The 20,167-nt window shown below is 36.0% G+C and overlaps 1 protein-coding gene across 4 annotated transcripts; it reads left to right on the top strand.

Annotated features, from left to right (window-relative positions):
- Positions 1-8,352: 8,352 nt before the first annotated feature.
- GTSE1 (G2 and S-phase expressed 1) lies at positions 8,353-19,114 on the top strand. 4 transcript variants are annotated; one of them, XM_034442069.3, is made up of 12 exons: positions 8,353-8,458; positions 10,351-10,415; positions 11,033-11,090; positions 11,174-11,777; positions 13,084-13,254; positions 13,848-13,989; positions 14,914-15,246; positions 15,341-15,401; positions 16,290-16,535; positions 17,548-17,728; positions 18,273-18,398; positions 18,735-19,114. In XM_034442069.3, exons 1-12 carry the CDS (start codon positions 8,430-8,432, stop codon positions 18,810-18,812), a joined length of 2,094 nt encoding a protein of 697 aa, XP_034297960.2. In that variant the 5' UTR covers positions 8,353-8,429; the 3' UTR covers positions 18,813-19,114. The 4 variants fall into 4 exon arrangements, with proteins under 4 accessions (XP_034297960.2, XP_034297961.2, XP_034297962.2 ...); XM_034442070.3 differs by having other exon boundaries at positions 8,420-8,725; XM_034442071.3 differs by having other exon boundaries at positions 8,428-8,712.
- Positions 19,115-20,167: the final 1,053 nt, after the last annotated feature.

The following is a 20,167-nucleotide window of genomic DNA, read 5'->3' as shown; positions in this document are numbered from 1 at the left end:
GATGATGATGATGATGATGATGTTCAGGTCTGAGGGGAATCCCTGCATAAAAATCACACACAAAAGAAATCCCTTCACAATTCAATTTGCTTCTAAATCACCACACTTTTCAATGTTTATAGCAGCAGCAAAGGAGCAGCCTAGTGTCTGAGTTAAAGAAAGTAAAAAATTCCCATAATTTTAGAAGTTTTAGGAGGTGACATGAGTTTTTGAAGCATCTACAAAGTGAATAGCACCCATTTGGTACCTCTTTTGGCTCTGCATACCTTGGAGGCCAAGTTAATAAGAGCGCCTCTCTGAGAGAGAGATGGGTGGTTCAAAAATGTGAAAAATTAATAAATAATAAACGAAACCAGTTAATCTCCAATTCATACAGGTCATAAGTATAAACCATTTTGCTGGCCACGAACTACAGTTGACTTGATAAACCAAGTCACATATTAAGCTTGATTTCATTTAGATTTAAGTTAAGTACTTCTAATTTAATTAATCTCAGAACCATTTTCTCCATCAGCTACAATTTCATGACAACTTTTGGAAGTCTTGGTGTTATTCTAGACTTTGGGGGTAGGGGTGAGGGCTGCAAAAACTGAAATTTCAGGCTAAGCTTTCTAATCTAAAGGAACGCTTGTGGTTGGTAAAGCCCACCGTTATTAGTTTTTTAAGCAACCTACACATAGTTTAAATCAAATTTCCCCAATCCAATGTTCCCAGATGTGCTGCACATAGTTTTCCATTATTTCTTGCCAGAAAATAACTATATTCCTAGGGCCATGGGGACGATGATCAGCATCTCTTTTTCCAGGGCCATTAAAAATGTAAGAAAAATCAGGTACAGGTTGCTGATAAGTAGACCATTTAAAAATAAGGAACAGCTTTCTAACAGTAAAATTTGTACAATATGGAACAGTGTGCCTATGGAGATTGTGGGTTCTCTATTTTTGGAAGCTTATAAAAAGCTGGACATTTTTCTGCCTACTTTGTATTGCAGAGGGTTAGACCATATCAGTGGTCTAATCATATCAACTTGGCAACTTTAAGAGGTGTGGAATTCGTGAAGTCTACATATCTTAAAAATGACAAAGCACAGAAACACTGGGCTACAGGATCATTGTGGATTCTTTCAACTACAGTTCTATGGTTTTAGGAAAACTGAATGTTAAACTTTTCTTCCTGGTATTTATGGGTGTCTTAACAACCACCCCTAACTTGTCATGTTCTAGATACCTTGAACTATAATTCTCATGATCCTTACTCAGCACGCATATTGACCATATTAACTGGATAATGAGATTCATAATTTTTATCTTCAGTGGGTCATAAAATTTAGGAAGTCTGGTGTCATGTGTTCTCAGCCTCTGTGAATAAATCTTGGGCAATAAATGGTGATCCTCTAGCAAAGAAACAATACTATAATAATCACATGTTTAAATATAACCTTTACCACAGGAACTCAGACAGTTTTTCTAATGCTAATTAATTCACCTTTCCAATCCTTCAGTATTATGGGCAAGTGTTACATTCATGCTGCAGATAAAAGGGAAATGACAAGAATTTTTAAATGCCAATGGTTACGTAAATGGCAGGACTCCTGGAGTCCTTTCCTTTCCTTTCCTTTCCTTTCCTTTCCTTTCCTTTCCTTTCCTCCTTTCCTTTCCTTTCCTTTCCTTTCCTTTCCTTTCCTTTCCTTTCCTTTCCTTTCCTTTCCTTTCCTTTCCTTTCCTTTCCATACTAGTTGAAGAACCCCAAAAATGTCACTGCAGCATCTTTATGCTTCCCAATGCCCTCCAGATAATGTGGGCTATAGTACTTTGTTTTCTTTAATCAGGATGGCCATTAGCCATGATGGCCAATAATTGCATGAGTTAAAGTTCAGCATCACCGGATCTCAGTCTTCTGAGTTAGAAATCCTGCTACACACTTAGCTATAAATTAAATAATATAAACCTCTACATAGGAGTTCAGATTCCGGTTATCCAGTTTTCTATTAACATTATATAGTAGGGAGGAAGAACATAGCATTGTTGTTATCTACCCATTTTTTAAATAACTGAATTTAGCCTGAATAGAGGGCATAAAGTAAAGAGGGACACGGTGGCTCAGTGGCTAAGACACTGAGATTGTTGATCGAAAGGTCGGCAGTTTAACGGTTCAAATCCCTAGTGCCATGTGACGGGGTGAGCTTCCATTACTTGTCCCAGCTTCTGCCAACCTAGCAGTTCGAAAGCATGTAAAAAATGCAAGTAGAAAAATAGGGACCACATTTGGTGGGAAGGTAACAGCATTCTATGCGCCTTTGGCATTGAGTCATGCTGGCCACATGAGCATGGAGATGTCTTCAGACAGTGCTGGCTCTTTGGTTTGAAACGGAGATGAGCACCGCCCCCTAGAGTTGGGAACGACTAGCACATATGTGCAAGGGGAACCTTTACCTTTACCTTTTTAGAGAGCATAGTCTAGTTAATTCAGAATTAAATCCCAGATTACAATGAGACTTATAATCAGTGAAGCATGTACAGGGTACATTTTACCAAATATTGAATTGGATCTACCACCTGCATAGTCAATCTACCACCTCAATTCTTTCCTAATTATTATGTCCGTATTTTGATGCCTGAAATACGATTCAAGGCCATTCATGATGGCATCTCCAGATCAGCAACTTATTGACAAAACTGTTTTGAACATGGCTATTTAATAGTTAATTTAAGAGTGTTATACATGTTAGTATTATTTATATCAAAATAATCTTTTTACATTTTTTTCTTACATTTAAGAAAGTTGAGAAAGTAGTATAAACCCATTCCTGAATTGAAGGGTGTGGGGGGGAAATCACTGCTTCAAAATGCTATTTTTGATATTGTCTTCAACAGGATCTTGAATTTTTGAGTCTCAAGAGAAGAAAGAAAGAAAGAAAGAAAGAAAGAAAGAAAGAAAGAAAGAAAGAAAGAAAGAAAGAAAGAAAGAAAGAAAGAAAGATTAAGTAAGCTCAGTAATCTTTCCTTGCCCATACTCCCCAGACTGCAATGAGAATAACCATGACGATCAGTGTATAGAGTACGCGGACTGTTGTTTGCTCATTTTCACACCAGTGTTTGCAGCCAAAAGAATTGTGCCAGTTCTCTCTAGAGTATGCTGATGGCTTAGACCGATGAGCACGAAGACAATGAATCCTGCCAAAATAAAAGCACCAAGATTAGCAATTTCCTTCCCTATCATCCCTCCCAAAGGTTGCTTGATGAACAACAAAATTAACAGGGTTTAGGATTAGTCCCTGTAGTTACCATGAAGTTAGGTTTGTCTTGAAGACACACCCACAAAACAGACAGGTAATCTTCAGTCTTAAAACGCAAATATCTTTGTCAGATATTTGGTTCCTATATGCACTAGATGTTTTTTTAAAAATGCATATATTGTTGCTTTACAGGAAATTAAGGAAATTAACTGTTCCTTCTCTGAACGGCATTTAATTTGAATTTCAAATTGTTGAGAATATTGATGGGCATACTGGATACATGCAGTTCAATTCTAAATATGGAATTTTGACTGGAAATAAATCCCATTAAATTCAGTAAGACTTGAAGGAAAATAAGCATATTTAACATTGTGGTCTGAATCTTGCTCTATTCATTTTTTTTTTTAATTTAGCGAACTGAGAGAAAAAAGGGAGAGAGCAACAAAAACAAATCATGTCTCCAAATGCATTACAACTTGTTGAATATATCTGTTGTCTCATTAAATATATGTGTGAACTTACTTTCTCCATTAAGGCAAGGAACTTGGAAGCAAAAGTCCCATTGAAATCAAAAGAAGAAGAAAAATCCTATGCATATGTTTCATTAATTTCACTTTGAGTTTAGGTGATTAATGTACTTATGTACTAATGTACATTAGTACTTATGTACTAATGTACATTAGTACATTAATGTACTAATGTACTCTTAGTGGTCTAAGAGTAGTTCTGCTTATTTTGGAAATAGAATTGGAATACCTATTTATAATGGACTTGCATTGGTTTTATCACAGTAATAGCATCATCTATTCAACTTGGCCATCCTAATAATGGAGTCCTAGTTAGCGCATAGATAGGAACTCACCAAATAGATTACAATACTGAGAAACTAAATATATATCTTGAAAGAAGGTAAGCTAATTCTGTCTTACTGCCAAGAAAACACCGAGCTAAGTGATAGAATCATGATATGCAGTACTCTTGTACTGCAATAATATTCAATTGACTTTATAATTTTTTAAAAATGTTATGAATGGCTTGCAGCTGGACCACTTCTGAACTGGAGAAGAATGTCCTATGCTGCAGCCCTAAACTCACTTATCTCTATAGCACATCTTTTAATTTCTTTGTACAACTTCTTTCTGGGTAAGAGCATCTGAAAACCAGATTTACTGGCAATCCACTCCTTTCCTCAAATGTTTAAATGGATATGGGCACCCCACATAAACAATTAGAAAATTTTACATCAGCTACAATAGACATTTGGTTTTAAAAGAAAATATTGCATGCAAATAAATGTAATGTAAATTTCCACTTAAAACAGCAAGTCCAGAAAAATGAAAGCATAAAAAAACCTTTAACTCTGTTTTCCTGTTTCAATCGATTTCTGGCCTTCCAAGAGTTGTTATTAGCTAAAATTTATGCAAACAGAAGAGTCCAGTAATCCAGCCCACATCCTCAATTCCTTCGGCTTCTGTGTTCTCAAACCTCTATGGTTTACAGCCTATTCTTCCACAGCCTAATCTTCCAGTAGATGTTACGGCAAAGCTTGCAACAATTCTGTATTTCTAAAGGCAACTCCTTATCAGAGTCCCTAAAACTCAGCTTTAAAGAGGGGGAAAGGATAAATGACAGTGAAATTGCTTCCTGCTTTCAGATTATGAACCCTAGGTCACTTACCTTCTAGACACATTCATTTCTTTCTTGATGGCTCTTATGCCTTTTTTCTCAAAGCCAAAGGCCTATTAATCGGTGAAATTAGTAGCAAAAAAAGCTGTTTTGTGCAACTAAACAGGATGAAATGCCAGGAAATGCCATGGATCTGTGGCAGGTCCTGATCACACTCGTGTTCTCTTTCCTTACTGGCTATTCAGTCTTTATAAACAGAAGCCGCTAAATCTATCCTTTTCCAAAAGCGGAATAGTGGAAAAAGTCCTCCCTACTTATATCATGTGTGACTTCAAAAGGAACAGAGCAGGAGGGTGGGGATGGGGCAGAATAACGGAGGCAAGCTTGACTGAAGCAGACACCATTCTGTTTCAAAACTTAATGAAAAGATATTTGGAATACTGGTTTGTTTTTTTGTTTTTTTGTCAATACAAGCATTTGCATTTCTAGATTTGAAAAAGCAAATCATTCCTGTTTATCTCAAGGGCTCCCGGAGAAAGTCCTACATGGGAGGTTTCCATCCCATAAATTACTTAGTTTTAAATTAATACCCAGCAAGGACACCAAGAATACACTTCACCTTCACTTTTGGGATTTCACCAGTGTTGCATCTGGATGAAAGAAAATATATGCACCCCAGAATATAAAGATAGTATTACAGCCCAAATCTCCAATATTATTTTTTCCTGAGATATTATGTGAAATTACCCGTACCTGCATTACTTGGAAGTGGGGGGGGGGGAGAGTAGGAGTCTGATAGCATCTTTTCCAACTCACAGATTTTATTAAATATACACTTGTGGTTTTTAATGATAGTTAGTCAGAAAAGATACTACTTGGTACCATATTCCTGACATTTTACCACCATCACCAGTGGTGGGTTTCAAATTTTTTTACTACCAGTTCTGTGGGTGTGGCTTGGTGGGCGTGGCAGGGGAAGGATACTGTAAAATCTCCATTCCCTCCCCACTCCAGGAGAAGGTTACTGCAAAATCCCCATTTCCTCCTGATCAACTGGGACTCGGGACGCAGAGAATAGATGGGGGAGGGGCCAATCAGAGGTGGTATTTATCGGTTCTCCGAACTACTCAAAATTCCCGCTACCGGTTCTCCAGAACTGGTCAGAACCTTCTGAAACCCACCTCTGCATCAATCAATGTTACTCTCCTCCTAAACTGGAAATAGGCAGATTTATAAAGTGAGGTGAGTTCTAGCCCCACTTTAAGCACAAAGCCAGCTGTGTAATCTTGGGCCAGTCCCTTTCTCTCATCCCTAGGAAGGAAGTAATGGCAAACTATTCCTGGAAAACCTTGCCAAGAAAACTGCAGGGACTTGTCCAGGGAGTCTCCAAGAATCAGGCAAAGTTGAACGGAAGAGACAAATATAAAAATAATACAAACTATAACTATGTACATATTGAGCTGGGTGCCGCGATTATAACATGCTTTAGGAGTCCAAGATAGTATATAAAATTGCCTAGCTGCTCCAACTGACTATTTTCTATTAGGAACCCAAAGAATGGCATGATAAATACCATGTTTCCCTGAAAATAAGACCCTGTCTTATTTTTTTTGAACCCTGAAATAAGCCTTATTGCCATGCGCTCAAAAGCCCAATTGGGCTTATTATCAGGGGATGTCTTATTTTGGGGGGAACAGGGTATTAGCAATGAATATTGTTAATCTAATTCATCCATTCAAATATTTCCAGAAAGAAAAACGAATCTGTATTTTGAATTTTCTTTTTCTGATAGAAATAATATGTTCCTTTCCAAATGAACTGCATGTTACTTCGTTTATCATATATTGGAAGAGAACACATTTGTTTTTATAATCAAACCCTGTATTTCTTAGCTAGTATTCTGTTGGGGCCCAGATGGGTGAGGCACCAGAGGCATAAACCTATCATGTGCAGAAGATTTTTGAAATGAAGACTGACAATGGCCTATCTTACAGTTGTATGTGCCTGCTAAATTCTTCATAAATCATCTGGTGGTGGCCCAATCACATTTTGAAAATATAGAATTTTTTGAAACAAATTGCCAAGCAAATATATGTGTGTGTGTGTGTGTGTGTTCTGCTCTAGCTAACACTAACATTGCAATTAGAACAAAAACAGAAGTGTAGGCTATGGTGATGTTAAAAACAAATTTAACTCTGGTGCAGAGGATATTTGATTTGACACTTTCTAGAGGAAAGACAAGGTCGTTTCAGTTTAAGGTGTTAGCCAGCCATGGAAAATTTCATCAGTGTTTCTGCACCTCTTTGTTGACAAGAGGAGTCATTCTGAGGGCAGTTAAGAAACGTTGGGAGGGGACTCCAAGATGAAGCTAATAAACAATTCATGAAAGTATCTAGGCACGGATTGTGCTTAATGGCCATATATATGCTAGAACACAATGCATCCCAGCTTCAATGATTCAGAATGATATATTGCTCTCTCATAACAGGCATTAAGCTAAATAATGGGCTGCTCTTGTGATTATTTTTTTAAAAAATAATTTTTTTTGGTTTTTTTCCTTTAAAAAACAAAAACGAAACAAAAACAAAAAGGAAAAAAGTTTCCATTTTACAACAATTCCGTATCAGTGTATAATCACAATTTGTATTTTCCCTCCTTCATATTCACCTATTTGTAATTGTGGTTCCCTTATTTCTTACATATTTTCTATACTTATTTATACATTTCTATATGTATTACTTTACATACATTGTGTATTTCATACCATTTTCCTAATACTTCCTTATCTCTAGCCCATCTCTATTGTATATTTTCTTATTTATTATTCCTGTCCTCCAACTATTTATTCCATATTAAGTAGTATTCCATTTCATCTTATTTCTTCCATCAATTTATCCATCTCCACACAGTCCAAAATTTTCCTTATCACCTCTTCATCTTTTGGTATGATGTTATTTTTCCAATTTTGTGCATAGGTTATCCTAGCTGCAGTTATAATATGTAGAATTAGATATTGGATTTCTTTTATTATAATTTCTTATATGTATGCCCAATAAAAACAATTCCTTGTGGTCTTGTGATTCAAAACCCTCCTCCTTCCCCAGTTCCTGCGTATTTGTGGGAGCACTGCAGCAACCTAAATTTTGTGAAGCCAGCCCTTAGAATCAGGGTGACCTGCCAAAATGTGCTTTGGCAGAAGGTGCAATAATTAAACGTCGTTGTGTTTCCTTATAATAGAAAGCCGGACCATAGAGTTAGGCAAGGCAAGTTCCCCCCCTCCCCCCAACTCTATGGTCTTCCTACAGCGATCTCCGAGCGGTAAGAATTTTGAGCGTCGCTCGGTAAGAAAGAAGGCCAATGGCAAAAAACAAATCAAAACCAAAAACTACAAGTTCCACGGCGCACTAAAGCAGGATAAGGAGGGGCGGAGCGACAGTCATTTTTCTCTAATTGGTCAATAGGCTGTGACGTTGTTTAAATCAACCAATGAAATGAGAGAAACTGGTTAGAGAGGCGGGCCGAGGGGGCCATTTCAAATGGAATCGCGCGGGTAATTCCGAAGAGGCGAATGGAGTTTTCTTTTGACCCCTTTCTGAGGTGAATTCGAATTTAGTCCCGAGGCGGTTTTTTTGGGGGGGGGGGCGGGGGGAGAAGGAATTACATTTAGCGGTTTTCAGGCTATGCGCAAACGACAAACGGTGCCGCATAGCCATACCTTGCTCGCCTCAAGACAGGAAAACCGGACCAGGCGCGCAATCCTCCGAGGAGTGTCCCAATTTATTCGTGAACGGTCCACGAGAGCCTCGTGGAGGTTGCTGGCCTGGCGGTGAGGCGGCACGTAAAGCCTGGAGGTGATTGGGCCGGGTATGGAATGTAAAAGTGGCAGATTAGAGCACGAAACGTAATGGGATCTTTAGTTCCCCCCTCCCTCAAAAAAAAAAAAAAAAGGCGATGGGATTTGTCTAGTTTTATTTATTTATTCAATTTATAAGGCACCTGATCGTAAGAGACACTGCAGGTATAAAGAACAAACTTGCTTTTCTCCAGAGAAAGACTTTTTCCATTTGTGGCCCATGCAAAATGTATTCTGCTGCATATTGCTCAGCATGTTGCATTGCTTCAATCTTTAAAAAAAAAAAAAAAAAAGGTTCTAAATCAGCGTTTTCCAATTTGGGTAAGTTCAGGATTTCAAGTCCTAGATTCCCATCCTGGGTGGGGGGGAATTCTGGGAGTTGAAAGTCGGTACATTTTAAAGTTGCCAAGGTTGAAAAATAGTGTTCTAAAAGGATCTGCTGTCTAACAGAACACGAAGTTTTATTGGTTTGAAAGTAAGCTCCTAAAATGATCTTATATAGATCTTAATTGCAGGTGCCTCAAAAATGCAATTTTTGAGTAGAGTAATGCATCCAACTTGTCAAAAAGCTGAAGGATTACAGATGAAAGTGGAGCTTGTTTTTCTGATGGTTTTATAGCCAAGCCAAATGATTGGACCTTCTTGCACTGTGCATATGTATTTAGCTCTCAAATGCTATAATCTCAAAGTTTTCAATGAAACTAGAGAAGAGAGAGGGATTTAGCTAGGAAATTTATGTTTGGAGGAAGATTTTTCCTCCGGTGTTGTTCAAATAAAGCATAGCTGGGAAGCAATGAAAAAAGCTAACTTGAAAATATCACCATATCTAAAAGCTAAGCAAGGATACATCTTGAAATGTTATGAAGCCAAATTGTGATCAGGTTTGCTAGTCCATCTTCATATGGTGTTAAATTATTGTAATGTATTAAAGGAAGTGACCTGTAATTTTTCACCATAATTTGCTGTCTGAAAATGCTTTTCAATTTGTTGCACAAATGGAGTTGCACAATCAGGTTTACTGGTACATTAAGATATCCTAATATTACATTGTTGTAACATATTTGAAATTCCCAGTTTCCATGGCAACAGCTGTCCATATTTTTTTTAAAAGAAAAATTGCTGTATATAAGGCTAGAATTCCTATTATAATGAGTGTTTGCTGCAAAAATTCTTAGTGGGAGGAAGTATAGAAAAATTATTTGGAATAAAAATTCCAATCTTAAAAACAAACTCAAATCTGTCTTATACAAAGCTTCAAGTTCTTAAAATGGGCTCTAGTTTGTCTACTGTAAAATGCAGAAAAAGGAATACTTAATTGATCTGGGTTCCTATCAAAACCAGGATATTTGCTATACTGTACCTCTGCTGTCACATTAAACAGTAGAAATAAATAGGATGATGGATGTACATATGATGGATGTAAATACTAAACAGAAGAAGAACCAAACTTCAGTCAATTAGACCATTAATAATATGTTTAGAATATTTAAGTTTCTTATAGTGCAAGACAGAAACATGTTGGGATTATAAAAGCTCTTTGACCATTTTTATCATTATTCTCAATTAATTTTTGGCAAAACAATGTGATAGTTTTAAGTATTTAATATCTAACATGAGATGTGAAACTGTTTTGCAGTGATACCATGGAAGACAAAAAAACATTGGATTCAGAATGTAAAACAACAGCTGTTCCTTCCAATGGTAGGTGTTAAAACAATATGTCATAAGGTGTCTTCCTAATTACTAAAATAGGGCAAAACTCAACAAATTTCTCATTTAGCAACATAAATTTTGGACTCAATTGCGGTCATAAATTGAGTTTAAAATAAATCCCTAATGAAAATAACCAAAGGTAATTTTATTTATAATTACTTTTGCTTACTGTTAATGCTAATGTTTTAACCGAACCATTTATTATATGTACAGACACTTCTTGCATTGAACCTTTTTAGGATATAAGTTCCAAAGAAGCTGACTTGCTAGCAAATACCTTTCCTATTATAAATTCTATTAACATAGCTTCCACGCCAATTACTAGTTCATTTATTCCATTAATAAGAATAAATAAAGAGATGTTCCTATCCTGTGAATATCTGTTAAGCAGAGTCAATCCATTAAACTGAAAGTTCATGAAACCAATGCCTATTTGAGGCAATATGGTACAATAATTTGAAGGTGTACGGAATAATAATTTGGTTCCTGTAGAAAAAAAGGGAATCCCAGATATGTTTGTTTATTAAATTTATATGCCACCCATCTCACTAACAAGCATTATAAATGTTACAATACTAATGTATGATGTACTACTGTAATTACAGATTTTCACCTCCTGACTGAAGAAAAATTTGATTTTGACATTTCACTGTCTCCCACAAGGTAAAATTAGCATTAAAATCAAGGTGCATTAAGAACAGAGAGAAGTATGTGCAGTTACCTGACTTAATTTCTCTCTGTCGTAGTGAAAATGAAGATGAAGTTTTTGTTGGACCAGTGGGCCATAAAGAAAAATGTATTGCTGTGCAGCTTGAATCCCATGAAGAGAGTCAAAATAAAATTCAATCACGTATATATGATCTACCTTGGAGCCCTCCTGCAGGAAATAAATTTGTGGAAATATTTAAAGAAGCTCACTTGCTAGCTTTCCAGCTTAAAAGTGGAAACAAAACAGAAAAAAATAGTACTATTCATATGAAGGAGGAAAAGACAGAGATTGTTGAAAAGTTTGTGAAAGAATCAAAGTCAAAACTGAAAATCCTTGAAAAAGGAATAGTGACAGATAAAACGCCAACAACCTCTAGAAGAGAGACATACTATGTATGGGAAAGCCCAAGCAGTCAACTTCAGAAGCGTTTAAGGCAACCTGTCACAATAATGGAGGGCCCACGTTCTCCCCGAGTGTCTCTGAACACGCCAAGTCCTGCTAAAACAGATAAGTTACCTAAAATGCACACTGTATCCTCACCCCAAGCAAAGAATGACACAAGCCTTAAAAAAAGAAGCAAATTTCAGACTGTAAAAACATCACCTGCACTTAGAAATAACAACTACTCAGTAGCAGGCGAGGTAAAGATTTTTCTTTTGCATTATATCTAAGCTTTAAATTGTGTCACAATATTACAATCTAATTCTAATTAGAATAGAATTTTCTGTCTAATTTGTATTTAAATCTATGGGTTTGTTGATGATGATGTTTCTGTTTTTGAGAAAGCATGCAGCTCTGTGCTCCTGATTTTTAAGGTTATTGTTTGAATCTGAAACATCTGCGTATTTCCTGGATTGGTCAGAATGTTAGGTGAAAGTAGGTATTGCTAGATATAGTTTGAGGCTAGGGTAATTTATTAAGAAATGGTGTAAGGTCTGCTTGGGAAGTGGGCTGGACTAGAAGACCTACAAGGTCCCTTCCAACTCTTAATCTGTAAGAATCTTATTGCTTATTTAAGTGCCTAATGCTTAAGACCTGTGGTGGCACAGTGGTTAGAATGCAGTACTGCAGGCTACTTCTGCTGACTACCAGCTGCCAGCAGTTCGACAGTTTGAGTCAATGGCTCAAGGTTGACTCAGCTTTCCATCCTTGGGAGGAAATATGCTGACACTGTAAACCGCTTAGAGAGGGATGTAAAGCACTGTGAAGTGGTATATAAGTCTTAATTGCTTTTGCTAATGGTGTTACTGCAAAAATGTATTTAGCTTGACATTTGAATTAGAATCTTAACTTGGAGAGGAGGGGAGGAAAGCAAAACTTTAAAGATGCCAAGGAAGAGAGCCAGAGGGGAGAAGCTTTTGAAGATGGTTTATCAGTTGCTTCCCCAATTTCTTGAAATGTAGTTAGTTCTGCTTTAACATAAACAGACCTTCAAAGGTTCTAGTTCAAACCTTTTTTTGTATCTGGTTATGATACAAAATGAACTGGTATGCCATTTTGAATGGGTCAGCAGCAGAAAGGAGCTTTGTCTTCATAAGAGACAAAGCAAAGCAGAAGACCTGCCTTTTCAATTCAAAGTCATTCCAAAGTTTGACCAGGTCACACTGTTATGTTAAGACTTAAATGAATTTTGTAATTCATGCTGATTCAGTGTGAAGTATTCAGTATTACTTGAGAAAAATGCTTTTCAATACAGTCTACACTTTCAACTGTATTTCAAACAGTTGTATACATTGGGGAGTAGGGAGAGCATAAATGAATTGGATTTCATAGTATTGAAATGTTTAATATTTGCATTCTAATAACATATCACTTGATCCCCTTAACTAATGGTCTGGTTATAGTTTGATGGCATAACTATTCAAGACAGTTTTCATTTAATAGAAATAATATGAGATTTTTGTTTATTTATTTGTTTTACAAATATTTCAAATCCAAATCTTGCAGCCCAAACAAGGAAAATTGCCTAGTTCTTCCAACAGGATTTATTCAAACAGTATGGGGTCATCTGAAGATTTGCTCTCTGACAAATCAAGCGTAGCTTCGGATGTAGGAGAATTGTCATTTTCTACCAGTTCATCCATGCAAAGCAAGAGAACTCTTCCTACTCCCAGCAAGGTGAATACTCTTTAACTAATCATTAATTGGATTTGGATGTTGAAATACATGGCATTTCAATATTTTATCTGAAAGTACTTTTTTTTTTCATAATTTAAGCTGCTCCTAATCTCTGTATCAATTAGATGGGGGCATAAAAATTTAATTTAAAAAAATACATTTTAACTGGTGTGTCTTTTGAGAGCTGTTTCGATTTTCTCCCTTGCAATGAATCAACATGGCAAAAAAAATCCATTGATGCAGAAATGTAATTTGCAAAGTAGTAAGTTCTGTCTAATTTGACCTCATTTTTTGTACTAAACAGAAGAAAATCCATATGCTATTAATGTAGCAGTACCCAATTTTTCTGCCTCTGTGGACCAACATGGGGGGGAAGGGAAGGGTATGGTTTTGCACATGCATCGCACAGACCAGGAGTTAGGGACCCTTACTATAATGGAGAGAAAGAGATAAACATGTACTTACAATTGAAATTATCCAGGTAGAGAGAGATACAATTTGATGAGGAAAAAAACAAAGCACAGTGGTAAGAACAATATACCTGATTATATTTCTTTGGCCTACAGCTAAATCATTTATCATTGTCTTTACAGTTGGAAATGAAGACGAGACAACTGAAACCGCCTAATAATGTTCATATGCGAAGAAATACTTCATCTTCCTCCTCCTCCTCTATTTCCAGCATGAATTCAAGTTTGAATTCAAGTCTGTCAATTTCTCCTAAAAGAGGAAGTGGTAATTATTCAGTTGTGGTTTGATTCTAGTGTATGGTATGGAATTGGGAACTGTGACTTAATGAAAACATATTCAAGTAGTCAGAGTTGGACAGTGAGTGGAGAAGGAAGGAGCCACAGCTATTCATGGAAGACAAAACTGTATTAAAGTGTAATGACAGTGATGCTTCTCTTGAGTAAATTCTTCAACAGCACAAATATCTTAGCAGCATTTTAAAAATGTGAAATTTAACAGCAAATAATTTAAATATGTTAAAACTGAGTGTAAGTGTATCAGAATATAAAAGACAAATACAATAAATCACTGCTCTATCTTCATCTGCATTGTGATTGAGTAAACCTCATTTGTTAGGCTCAAATAAATATAAGAATGATACAGATGTGATGAATTATTCCTATATGGTTTGATTGCATGGGTAATAATATCTTAAAAATGTGTGAGTAAAATTCTAATTAAGAACAATGAACAATAAGGTTCATAGTAAGAAAAACTAGATTCAGATGCTGTTTTAAGACACAAATAACATTGGTGACCCAGATGGATGACATGTAAAATGAAGGAAGTATTCCTATTTTCTTATATGGCTTCAGATACCTTTGTGACGGAAGTATCCTGGATTGCTCCAGTGGGTTGGGTGAAGGGCATTGGGGTACAGTAACTAGTTCAACCAGACATGGAATGCTGCAATCTATTTTTCCTTTCATTCATGCATGCAGCATCATGCTGTACTAAAGGGGGGGGGGGTACAGTTTGCAACAGAGCACACAACATTTTTTTTGTGATTTCATATTACAAACATATATTTATTGCTATCCATAGTATAAGGTTATTGTAACAGGGACGGGTGCTTCTTTTTGTGACATTTTTAAAAAACATTGGCTACAATAATGATAATGCAGTCTGTGCTGTCTTCTTATTTCCTAGTCAAAACGAGTGTTACAAAAGCTGCAGACATCTCCAGGTGCTCTTCTGTAACAAGCAAGATTTCCATAGTTAAACCTATGAAAGGATTTTCAGTGAATGCTGCCCACTCTGATGCATCTGGAAAACAACCCACACCCAAATGTGCTAAAGGAAATCCTGTGAATATAGCCAAATATAAAGCTACACTGACATCTGAGAGCGCAAGCAGTAATCTGCAGAAAGGTTCAGATTCTAGTCTTCAGAAAGTATTATCAAAAAACACATTAGGAAATGCAAGTAAAAGTTCAAGTCTCAAACTTAACTCTAAAATAGCAGCTCCAAACTTAAAGCGAGGTAAGGAAATTAATCTAAGCAATTAAATATTTATGTATCTAAGAAAATTAATATGAACACTCAGCTATTTTCTGCTTATATTTTTTTTTTTCAGAAAATGAAGTCACCAGAGTATTGCAATCAAATCCAGTATTATCCGGTAGCAATATTGAAAGGTAAATTTCTATAGGATGACAGCTACTGATTTTCACTTCAGTTGTTTGTCTTCATTGAGTTGTCCTGTAACATAGGTGACTGGAAACCTTGATAGAATCCAAATTGTTTAATTTCCTGGAAAAACGAATAAAAACGCTGTCAAGCTATCCGGCAGTGTTGTAATATCCATATATTTAGATAAGTTCTGTGCTTGCAAATTAGATAACTGCAAGCTTGTCAGAAACTTCAAACTGAGGCAATTAGCAAGGCACTGTATAGCTTTATGTTTGACGGTTCAAATATTACATTACATAATTGTTAAGCTTAATTATCCATGGTTTGGGGCAGTATCTGACTTGGAACCCTGTAAAATGCAGATAGTCCTTGCTGACCAACCACTTGTGCAGCAACCATTCAAACTTACAATGTTGCTAAACAAGAGGTACTTAGTCCTCATAGTTGTGGCCATCACAGCATCTCCGTGATTACGATTTGGATGCTCAGCAAATGGCTCACGATTACAATGTCACGGTATCCCAAGCTCATGTGATCACCGCTTGCGACTTTCCTGCCAGTTTCTAACAGGCACACAAGCCGGAAGGAGGTTGCAAATGGTGACCATGGAATACCGTGACTGCATGGGATTTGCCCATCTGGAACCGCCAGAACTGCTGTAATAAGTTGATGTGGTGGTTACATGACAAAATGCCTTACAATTGCATTGCTTATTGTTGTAATTCCTGGTCCCAGTCACTATCGATAAACAAGGACTATGTATGTCTTTTGAAACCACTGTGATATGTTATCCTCCTAATACTGAACGTAACATGAATAAGCTATTAAAAATAAGGACTCTTTAGTTGAAATTTTAAGGTTCTAAATTTGTTATGTTTTCTTAATCTCTGTAGCAATGTTGCATTTTCCACACCTGTCAAACAATTAGAAAGAACTGTATTAAAATCCTGCTCTGCTGTGAAGCCTTTTTTACGGACTCCTGACAGAAGACATTCTATATTGCCTATCTCTGTTGGTCGAAGTACCTCGGGAATTCCAGCACTGACCTCCCAATCAGTGCCCAGAACAATATCATCCCCTAATTGTTTAGCTTTTCGACACATCTCCAGTGTGTCTTCTAAAAAGGCTACAGGAATTAGGTACGTCTTCTGCCATTTTTCCTCATCCTTGCAATTATTGTTTATTAATATGCCCTGTGCTTATCTCGGATTTCAAAAAATGCTATTTATATATATATATATAGACAACCAGTTTGGTCTATTGATTAAAGTACCAGGCTAGAAAGTGGGAGACCATGAGTTCTAGTCCTGTCTTAGCTATAAAAGCCAGTCATTTTCTCTCAGCCCAATTCTCATAGGGTTGTTGTGGGGAGAATAGAACAACAACAAAAAATGTGATGAATATGTTTGCCATCTTGAGTTATTTGTAAAAAAATAAAGATGGGAAATAAATAAGTTATAAAGTTGGTTATCTAACCCCAAAGGGGATTCTGGCTCAAATATTGACTTGAATGTTGAGTGAAGTTTAGCTCTTTTAGAGAAAACTACAAGGTTTCAGTATGGAATTCTCTGATACCAATAAAGGATAATATTTGTAGCTCAGGGTTGAAATGAGGGGTCCTTGGTGCTCTCTTGAGCTTGTCTGTTTTCTTGCTTTTTAGTAATTCTCGTTCTGAAAAAAACATGAAACACACCCTAGAAAAGGTTCAGGGTTTTCTATGACATTCCATACTGGTATCCATCAACTGAATGCATTGGAATTATTCAGATAATCAATTCATATACTGTGATGTATTACAAATACAGAGTTATGATTTCTATTGGCTGCAACTGATGACGTACAAGTGATGTAACTATGTATTTGCCATAACTATGTATTTCTGTGGGACGCTGTCTTTTTTACTGTACTATAATGAAAACATGGATCCATGAGCTTTAAGGATTTTGCGAAAGATACATTACTTATTGAAACAAAAATCTTAACAGTATCTTTAACTATTTTAGTGTAAGTTTTAAGGACAGTCCATTTCTCATGTAATTTTGTTTTCCTGCCGGATTGGGGTAAAGAAACAATTGCATATACTGAATAGAAATAAATGATTCCAAGGTTGGAATTCTGCATAAAATTTGCTTTTTTGTTGTTTCTACCTAGTTCTAAATGTGTGACTAAGAACAAGACATGGATGTCAAGCCCATCTTCAACAGAAGGAGACTTATCTCCACCAAAAATTACACCTATTGCACTTACTTTTTCACCAGATAAACCTTTTATTGAAATAGAACAAGACATTACTAAAAAAGGGAAAACAGCAGAAGTAATACTAGCTAAGGAGGTAAGTTGTGTTTTATCTGCCATGTCAAAATACAAAGCATGTATTACAGTAAAAATTAGTGTTACAACTGCTGCTTGTGTTCAAAAAATTTGAAAGATGCTATCACCTCCTAGTGTAGTTGTTACGGTAATATTTTACACTAGGAAGGCTCTTATGGTATTTCAATAATGAAGGATTTTGTTGGTCTTGCTTTTAAATGTGCTTTGCAAATCCATATCTCTTGAAAATATTTTAAATGCAATTATTTCAAATGTTGGTTATATTAATAGTCCATCGGTGCTTCCTATTAATACTTTGAGATAAATATTCTTGTTAAGAGTCCGTTTTCAGGAAAGGTAGGTGGGAAACTTATTTACACTGATGACTCATTAAGGGGAAAATTTTGAATTAGATCACACAAGCACTGAAATTAAAGGTTGTTTGGAGCAGCAGAATATCAAAGATTTAGGTACTGTATTTTGGGAGGTGGGGATAGATGTTATGTAACCTGACATGCTGTATTTTTGAGAATATGATATTGGAACACTTAAAACACTTTTTCTAGGACTTGTTGATAGAATTTGAAACAGATAAAACACCAGTTGCCATCCAGGAATGTGAAAACAAACCTCTCATTGATCTTAACACTCCTGAAATAACTAAAGCCTCTCCATTAAAACCTACAGGGCAGGTAAGGTTATTTTTATCTTGCTCTTAATACTGTTAAGTGTGGGTTGATGATAAAAAGTTTAATTACACGTATTTTACATTTAGAGGTTTACTCAACTGTTATCTTTGAAGCTTTGTTCAATAACTGATGTTATATATACTGCATGTAATATTAGAAAATTTAACCTCAAAATTCTGTCAAAAGCTGGCATTGCTTAGCTATTGCAAAATTAATATTTGAATTGGGTGCAATTGGTTGTAATCAACACTGCACTGTCAATGTAGATTTGCTAACAAATGGGTTTCTTTATATTTCCAAGAATGTAAAATGTTTTAATAATATATTTTCTACTTCTAGCTAATAGATCTGAACTCTCCTTTGATGAAACTAAGTCCTGAAGGAAATAAAGAAAATTCACCTCTTCTGAAATTCTAATTTTTTTTTTTTAAAAAAAATGGTTTTCAAACTGGAAAAAATTCTAGAATTTAGCAACTAATATTGCACTGGTGAGTAGTTTTAATACTGTAAAAAAAAAGACATGAAATTAAAATTGTGAACTTGAAATGTTGATATATTGCTGCTAGGAAAAATAGAAAAGATGGGTTTTTTATATTTTAAGCAATTTTGGTTGTAGCAAATGTATTTCCTGGTAAAACTATTTGTTTCAAAATTGTGCAAAGTAAATTGTAGATGTATGTCAAATATACTGAAATAAAGTTAAGCATTTTAAATATTGATTACACACTTTAATAATTATTGCAAAATATTCAGTGTCTCTGAAGACAATTGTAGGAAGTTAGCACTCACCCCTCTCCTAGAAGAATGAAATATTTTACGAAATATTAAAAAGGCAGAATATTATATTTCCCTGGATGAGAAATGGAGAAAGATGTTTTAAAGACAAAGCAGCTTCCTGCCTCCCCCCACCTTTGTCAGTGAACAGTCTGCAACACAATAGGACCCATCTAGCAACAGAAACTCACCACATGGCACCTGGGAAGATTACATCAGCCAGCAAGGCTAGCTAAGACCCCCACCCCCTGAGAGTCTAACAACCAATCAGGATACTCTTCCTGTGCCCCAGGAAGTTCAAAGCTCAGAGAGGGCATAAAACCAAGGCACGCTCAGCATCTCGGCCCTTTTCTGTTCAGGAACTCAAACCATGTGATCCTGTCCACCATTAAACCATCTTTCCAAGCAGTCTCCATGTTTCCACTGTCTTTTTTCCCACTTGGAACTGAACCCAGATGGATATTTGGATATTTTTTCCAACACAATCACAATTCAATCTCTTTAAGAATGGCAGATTTTTAAATACAGAACGTCTATTTATGGCAGGACAGAATGTGTGCCTGACTTTTCCTTGATATTCAACCACCCCGTGTGCAAATTTTATTTTATTAATTTGAATTCAGTATAAAACTACAGTATACTATCCCAAACTACCTTTCATTATGGTTCAGCTTTTAAAATCATTCACCTTTCTGATTAAAAATTGGAGTTAGCAGCAACTAACTGCTGTTAACTGGGTGTTAGACCCAAAACCTTTCATTTCTAAGTGGCTTGTCAAGGCAATTCATGTTAGAAAAGTTATTTGCCTCATGGAATTCCTTATAGCATGAATAATAAAAAGTTGTAAAAAGCAAAACCATTATCACATTTCTTTATCTTATTGCAACAGCTCAGATGTACGTGAAGTTTTGTCCTGCAACATAAAATAGGAATTGCATATTTTGTTTTCATCATCAAAAAGAAAGAAATGATAATATAAAATAATACTGTTTAGTCAT

Source organism: Pantherophis guttatus, chromosome 7 (assembly GCF_059756535.1).
Source record: "Pantherophis guttatus breed Tessera chromosome 7, ASM5975653v1, whole genome shotgun sequence".
NCBI classification, from domain to species: Eukaryota; Metazoa; Chordata; class Lepidosauria; order Squamata; family Colubridae; genus Pantherophis; species Pantherophis guttatus.
This window is presented reverse-complemented; position numbering and strand designations above follow the sequence as displayed.